General features: G+C 34.1%; 1 protein-coding gene across 1 annotated transcript in view; it reads left to right on the top strand.

Moving 5' to 3' along the window:
- Positions 1 to 3300: 3300 nt before the first annotated feature.
- The window catches only part of Smp_137250 (hypothetical protein), a gene marked incomplete at both ends in the record, with an annotated part of 19740 nt that continues 14712 nt past the window's right edge, over positions 3301 to 8328 (top strand). Inside the window, one exon of the mRNA XM_018792308.1 lies at positions 3301 to 3385. Coding sequence (XP_018644174.1) covers positions 3301 to 3385 — 85 coding nt within the window. The remainder of the gene's footprint in view (positions 3386 to 8328) is intronic.

Here is an 8328-nt window from a genome sequence, read left to right as displayed (position 1 = left end):
GGTTTAATATCGATTACTTGGTGAATTTAATTAATTGTAAATAGTTGACATTTATCCTGGGAAACATCATCGATGAAAGTGGAGGATGTGATGCAAACGTAAATGTGAGGACTGGCAAAGCAAGGATAGCATTCCTACAACTGAAGAACATATGCAACTCAAAATAACTGTCAACCAACATCAAAGTCACAATCTTCAATACTAGAGTCAAGACAGTTAGTTCTATTGTACGAAGCTTCACCGAAAATGATAAAGGTATTTCTAAACGATTTTCTATGCAAGATACTGAATGTTCGTTCACTGAGTACCATCAGCATCAGTCCTACTGTGGGAGAGAACAAACCAGGTTCCAGTTGAGGAGGAAATTAGGTAAAGACGTCGGAAGTTGATAAGACACATATTGAGTAAACCGTCAAATTGCATCACGAGGCAAGTGCGAACTTGTGATCCTGAAGGGAAGCGGAGAAGAGGAAGGTCAATGAACACACTGTATCGGGAATTGGAAGCAGATGTGAAAAGGATGAATAGCAACTAGAAAGAGTTGGAAAGGATTGTCCAGGACAGAGTTGGGTGGAGAATGCTGGTGGGTGGCTCATACAACTCCATGAGATGTAACAGGCGTAAGTATGTATGTAGACATTTACATTTATGTTGATCTGAAAGATTAGTTGAATGTATATCTATGAATGCATTAATGCCTATGTTTTTGTTAAAATTAAACATGTTGTGCATGTAGTTTTTCTTTTCCAGATAATAAGCTGTGAAACGTATTAATAATGTAATGTATATTAATCTGTGATTTCACCAAGCAATTTTTGAATTCGGAATTAGGAAACATCTTTTGTGAATTGTAAAACTCTTTCCATACAACATGGTAATTTCAGTCTTGATATTTTTTCAACACAGGCATTTACTACAGTTATCTCAAGTACTTGTGCTTTAAGTTCTCCAAGTGCCACTGATGTTTATAAACAAATGTGTACTGGAGGACCGTTTGAATTTTTGTCCAATATGTGTCCGTTTGAAAGACGTTGTTCATTCTTCACATACTGGATCAACAGAATTGTGAATGGCACTGCAGCTCTTAATATTACAAATGTAACTATACTTACGTATGGTACAGATGTGTGGCTCTCAACCTCGTTCTCTTTAAATTTAACATCTGAACCTAGGTTAGTTTAAACTGAATAAATCCTACATTGTTCATTAATTGCTTTATATGTTATTGTAACTAGGCTAGCGTCCCATAAACGAACACACTTACTTTCAGTGATCGAAAGTGAATTGTGTGAAATTACGGAAACAACTTAAGAGACCTGGATAAGATGCTGTTACGTCCTTGAACTGTCTACCAAATCTCGTGCAGAGGATAACTTGTCTAATGTGCATTAATACCTTGACACGATAGGCTGACTGGCCTAAACTTGAGCCCAATATACTTGAGTTTGAATGTGAGATCAACTGCTTTTGCTAGAGAGACTGACCTAACCACAACATACATTAATTAGAAAAATACAATTATGTCCAAAACTGGGGATTAGATTAAAAAATAGAGTACAAAAGATTACGTTTGTAGCAAGCCCATTCAACTACTGTATTTTTTTGTGTGCTCTCTGTAATCCTAACATTAATCCACTTTGTAAATTTGTGTGTGAGTCTGATTGAGCGCATGTGTCTGCACATCAATCCTTAATCTGTTCTCTCATTGGTTGTAAACAAAGACAATCAATAATTTATCCACAACCATTAACACTCATAAATACATATGGACTTTTAAATCACACACACACATATACTTGTTTTCCCTGTGTGCTTGCTATCTGTACGCTTGCGGATTTTACCGAGCTTCAACAGTAAACTATCTCTATAACTGGTGTTCAGGCTTTAGAATAAATCTCGAGTAAACCCGTAATTCTACTAGGAGATTTAGCCTGGAGTAAATATTCAGTTAGCGGGATATTATTTATTTATTGGAGTCAGATATAGAGGAATTAATCCTCTACACGTTTACATTACAATAGCGTTGGAACAGGATAGGCTACGTCAGTGAATCATACATCAAACAAAAGCTTATAATCTGTAGAATAGATTAGGGGCAAAATTAAATGCTACAGTTTTACAAGTTTTGAATTAAATGAAATAACGTCCCCAAAAATAGGTTCCGTATTTTATCAAGGCTTCTTGTTTCGCTGTTCACATAAGAGGAAGAGGAGGCAGTGAAATGAATGATGAATTAATGAAATTATCCATTTACATTAGTTCTTCCTTCATTTCAATTTGTCAAGGGAACTGATCGGATAAAAATATGAAACATTGTAGTCATAATGAAAAACAAAATTTAAAAAAGATTTGATTCTCTCTATTTCGCTCTTTCTAAACATCAAAATGGTCAATTTTATTCTACTTAAACATGAGTATATAGATAAATATGAAAAGGTCTCCAATTTCAAACATTAACAGAATGTTGCTATGAAATAACTGACAAAGTGATAAACCACTTGATGTGATAAAAGAATGATAGAAATTAACTCATCTATGACCACATATGTACGTCTTTTAAATGACCTGTATCACAAGATTCAGATGTCAATATAAGGTTTTAGAGATTTCTGAATTTCATCGAAATCATCAACTGATCAATGTCAGACCATCATTGAATACGTGGAAGCAGTACACATAAAGCGTACTGCTGAGGAGTCCCAAAATCGGGAGAAATGGAAATTCATATTTCTAATGGTGGTCTTATGTTGTTCGGTTCATGATTCAAGCGAAACAAGGTTTAAATGTTTTTACCTTGAAAATATGCCTAGAAATTTGAAACGGCGTATTATTTCATAATGGTTCTACTTCTAGTTAATGTCTTCATTAATCATTACAGCTTAAATAAGAGAGAACATTTGGTTCACACTTTTTCTGTAATCGACTGTACATTAATTCCGTTGACGCCGTACCAAAACACAAATTTCTATTTATCATCAGCATGACTTTAGTGTTCATCGATTTAATTGGTAACGTACACCATTACTCTTCTAATATGTACAAACAAACCATGAAATTAATTATTTATACTTCTTTTCTTCAGTTATGTGAGGGTGGATTATGGCCCAGTATGCACCATCAATCAAATTGCTCTATGTGTAAGTCTGCAAAATAGTAAGTGTTCTGTTGTATACTGTGGTCACATAAAATTGTGTAGGAATTGTGTTCTTAGATAAAAATGGATAATAAACATGCTTGATCCCCTATACAATTATAGTAAAATACTTTACAACCAATTTTCAAGTTGTTAATGGTAATATAATGGATGCATTAAGTAGTTTCGATGAAAAACCTAGAAACTTCATGAAGCATTGTTACACAAATTTCTATCACAAACTCAGAAAAAGTAAGTAACTAATTTAGGTGTAGTTAGTAACAGATGTAGAAGTCAAAGTCTAGATTTCGAATGCAATCAAAATTAAGATGGCCTAGATTTCACTTTGAACGTGACTGTCTAAACATCCTCAGTAGCTTTGATAGTGTGCAGAGAGGATTTCTCACTACCCCGAAATCTAAACTTCTGTCCCAGAGTTATTCAGAATCAACGTCCAATGGAACACCAGAAGGTAAAGTGTTAATTAGTGTTGACAACTCCATTTCTGTCAGTATCGTTTTCTCTACTGACGATTATTAATGATGCGTTTGACTGTTCAAAGACCATGGCAGATATCTGACTGTTAATCTGAATACGAATAGAGTAAAAATCGGAATGTGCTCAGTTATTTTGCAGGCATGAAACACATGATGAAATTATGCAAAACTTACGAGACATATGTATTCGATGGTGATTACATTCTATAATGACATGGTTAAACATCAGTCATTCCTTAAATCCTAACGTGTTCGTAATTTTTACTGATTTTATCTTCTGGTGATATCAAGTGTAGTAACTATAACTGTTACATATAACGATCGAGTCATACGTCTTTATCCTGGTAAGACACACAATTTTTAGATTAGTTTAAAGATTTCTGTCGAAATTCGCAACGAAATTATTGGTATTTCCTGGAATTAGACAAGAAATAAATCAAGTATCTTTGTAGAAAAAGTGTTAAGTATTAAGGCTATTTACAAATAAAAACATATTTAACTTTTATGATAACAATAACACTGAGTGGTAGTGACAAAATGTTAGTTTAGGTAACTTTTAGATTTAGAATTCAAATTGTTGGCCTGACGAAGGTATTTATGATCTATAATTTCAAGTTTTAATATTCATGTTAAATTCCTGCCCGTTTTCTGGAAAATGGATTTGTTTATTCATTCACGTAATTAATGAAATTGTAACTCACCTACTGATCATCAGTAGAAAAGATATAATTAGTGTTGATCCTGACATTTAGCCTATTGATATGACTCTTAATTAGTAAGATAATTCTTCGAATACAACGGTGATATGTTGATGATATAAGAAATAAATACAATATTGTTATCACCCATTTTTCTGCTTTCGTTATTTTCTTAAACCAGTGGAGTTCTACCAAGTCTGTTGTAGAGATATCAACTCACTGAAGACAATTGGTGAACGGTCGCTCAAAATCGTGGATTGGTTGAAGTTAGACATTAACACCGTTGGATGCCGGCCAACTCAGTGGTCTATCGGTTAAGGGCTTTGTCTCGAGACTGGTAGGTCCTGGGTTCGAGATTGGCGAGTGCGGGATCGTGGATGCGCACTGCTGAGGAGTGTCATAATTGGACGAAACGGCCGTCCAGTGCTTCCATGTTTCCCATGGTGGCCTAGCTTCAATTGACCCATGATTTCAACTATGAAAATATTGTTATCAACCATTTCTCCGGTTTTCTTTATTTTCTTACATCATAACATTGTCATTCATTTGTATTGTTTAGATACAATTCAAATATACTGCTTATCTAATGGGAGATTGCAATGTGACAGCGACAACAAACTACGTTTTCCCCATATTTGTTAATCTCAGTGGGAGTACAAAAAATTTCACCGTCCCGAGTATGACATTTAATGTAATACCAAGTTTCCCAATATACACTGATGTAAGCTACGATTGATTTAGCAACAATTTTAACTTCTTGTTATTACTCAAACATTTTCTTATTTCTATTTGTACTACACAGTTATGATTTAGTTACAATTTACGTAAAATTATTACCTAAATTGAAGTCAAATCCACAGGTAATTCAATAAAATAAAATCTTAGTTTTGCAAGTCCATTAATGGTAACTATGAAGTAAGAAGCGTTAGTTCAGAGAAAGGTTCTGTTTTTTCGGCGAATTCATTTTCAAAGCTGTACAATCGCAAACGTATACTTATTTTTCAAAATGATAATGATTACAATAATAGTGATAATGAAATTTGCCGAACGTGGTAACACTGAGGTGGTTTAATAAAGGTTTATAAACCTGCTTTTTACTGGGGAAAATACTAATAATATTGTTGTTGAGACCTCGAATATTCATCATGAAGGTAGATAAAGAAACCACCATTGGAAAGGGAAAGCTCAGCGTGATAAGTTAAAGCGCTGAAATTGAGATGAACTTTAACTAGTAGGATCATAGAAACAGAAGAAATCAAGGGTCTGTAGTGAAGATAGAAGTGAAGCGAATGATCATGAGATAAGGAACAAAGAGAACGTCACGATAGATTAGGGCCATGGCACACATATTCTTAATTTTCCGAATACACAGCGGATGTCTTTGAAATGCTATGAAGATAGAATATAACTACCTCTGGTAGATTTCTACTTACCTTGTAAATGACTTTGAACGCATGGTCAGTTTGGATTGAATGACCTGTGTTCACAAGTTGTTCAATTGTTGAGCTTCATATTAGGCCATTCTCGCCTCTTTTCAGACAATGTTCTTGGATTCTTTAGGATGATATACTCATCGAACGACCCAAAACCTGGCTCCACATGAACAGGTAAATTGTTAGACAGAAATGGAATTAGTCAACTGCGACAATTTATTTTAGAGATTGTTACTGAACATTGGTCGATTAGAGAACACTAGTCACAAAGTTGTTGTGAAGAATGATCTACTGAGAGAGTCTGGAATCCTCTTCTTCAGGATATTTGTAGCTATATAGCGTGGTAATAATCAAATGTTTACAAAAGATGATTAATCAAATAATATTTGTTGCTGCTAAATCTGATAACGAACCAGTTAAAAACAATATTGTTCAGTTTTCTGTTTATTATTCATACTCGAAATGAACAGAAAACATTTCAATCATTATTTAGGTTATTCCAATTACTCAAAATGACAAATCCATTGTATTTTACTGTGCATTAGACTAATTTTTCAGAGAATATTTTGCAGATAAGCAATTATAAATAGTCGTCGCGAAGATTCAATTCCACTAAGCTATTTGATATAACGAAGTTTCCAGTGATATTTTACAACCATCTAAGATGGAATTTATACTACATAACAAACAGATGCATAGAATTTGTAAGATCATCCATTAAATAAAACTTATGAATGATAGTTCTATATTAACAAACTATTTGAAGATAAGACAGACCATGAAGTATAGACTAATTATTGTATATCATGTTAAACAATAAAATAGGAATGAAGCCCATAATAACTGGCAAAATACTATCAACTGAGTTAAGGAAACATATATTACTTCTCGATCACCCAATACATAAGCAAAGCAACCAAAAACACTTTTCAACATAAAAATGATAAAGTACTATGAGAGTTCTCGACAAACCATCACTGAGAATGATCAAGAATGCTTTTAAACTATATTAGTTGGTTGAAGGTTAAGGTCAAAAATCCTCAGTGTCAGAAAATAGACTCGGATTGTAATTTACACTTATTCGTCTTATATACATTTGTAATATTTGAAATTAAATGTCTATGCACAAACCTAGGTTGAGATATTGAAAAAACCAGAAAAATCACTTAATACTGCATATTTGTATCTGATATCAGATGCAACGATTGGAAACCTGTGATCAGTGGATTCTGCACTAAAAACGTTCATTCCAAGCTTGTCTACATCTGAGTATATATCTCTACCTCTGAATACGTACATGAATTGTGTTTATTTAGGCTTTATACATTCTCGAGATCATCATTTGTCTAATTATACCAGTTTTGCAGTTGCACTACTGTATTTCAACCGAAATGTAGTTAAACACAGTGTTTCTTTAAAACTTCTGTAAGGAACATTAGACAAAGAGTCGTCATTTTGAAAGTGTCTTTTTCACTACAAGCAACATTTGTACCTTAAATAATAGCCAACCAGTTTGTTTGCTTTTCAAATTAAAGCTCAGAATATTTCGTTTTAGATTATGATTGAAGTAAGTCCACCTAATGTAAAGCTGCAGCCTGGTGAAAGAACAACTATCAATATCAAATATATATTCCCATTGAATTCCACCTATCTGAAATCTACAGTACGAATCAATGGAACTGGAAGCAACAGTACTAATGAAAGTATAATAACAATTGCAGATTTTAAAATAAGTTTGGGTTCTAACTTATTTTACACAACAACTGCTTACTCATCTAATTATTCGTCAACTTATCCAACCAATCAAACTGATCAGTTGGTAGTTTACTTCGAAAATATCACTGACATTGGTGAGTTTAGTGAAGGAAATTACAGTTGATCAGTTTATTTCCGACTCTATGAAATATCTTAAGTTACGCACTCGTCAATTTGAGCAAGATAATTTCTAGATATATTCATTCTTAAAAGGTAGTGTATATGCATTTTATTTTGCAGTTAAATTATTTTATCACAATATTACTTTAGATGGTAATAAGGGCAGAGCGTAAGAAAGTTCGAACGGACAAGATGGACAAGGAAGTAAAAGTGATTTTGATACAGTTAAACAACAACGAGTACAGTAAAACAATCACTGGTACAATTGGTTATAATAATAATTGTTTCCATTATACCGATCGCGCTCTCGTCGAGAAAAGCAGGTCATTACAATTGAATCCCATTTCCATACAATGTTTGTATTGAATTTGTCAAATATAGCAGACACAAATTTAAGGTAACATGGTGGTTGGAGGTGGTCAACAGGAAACCCTGGACCCGGGTTTCGTGCTACTTGGCACTCGTCAGCAAGGTGTACCTGTAATCTTGAGGGAACTGATGCTCCGTGGCGGATTCGATCCCGTGTCACTCAGCTTCACAGTCAGAGACGTTACCACTGAGCTATGCGGGCCGCTATTCGGACCTGACACGCATAAGATTGATCACCACCCAGGGATCAATCAATTGTGATTACATCTCAGTCCTACAGGAGGTCAGTCGCAGCCCGAGTAGCTCAGTGGTAACGTCTAATC

This window comes from Schistosoma mansoni (genome assembly GCF_000237925.1).
Source record: "Schistosoma mansoni, WGS project CABG00000000 data, supercontig 0384, strain Puerto Rico, whole genome shotgun sequence".
Classification (NCBI taxonomy): Eukaryota; Metazoa; Platyhelminthes; class Trematoda; order Strigeidida; family Schistosomatidae; genus Schistosoma; species Schistosoma mansoni.
The sequence above is the reverse complement of the archived record's forward strand: the minus strand, read 5'-3'. Positions and strand labels throughout refer to the sequence as shown.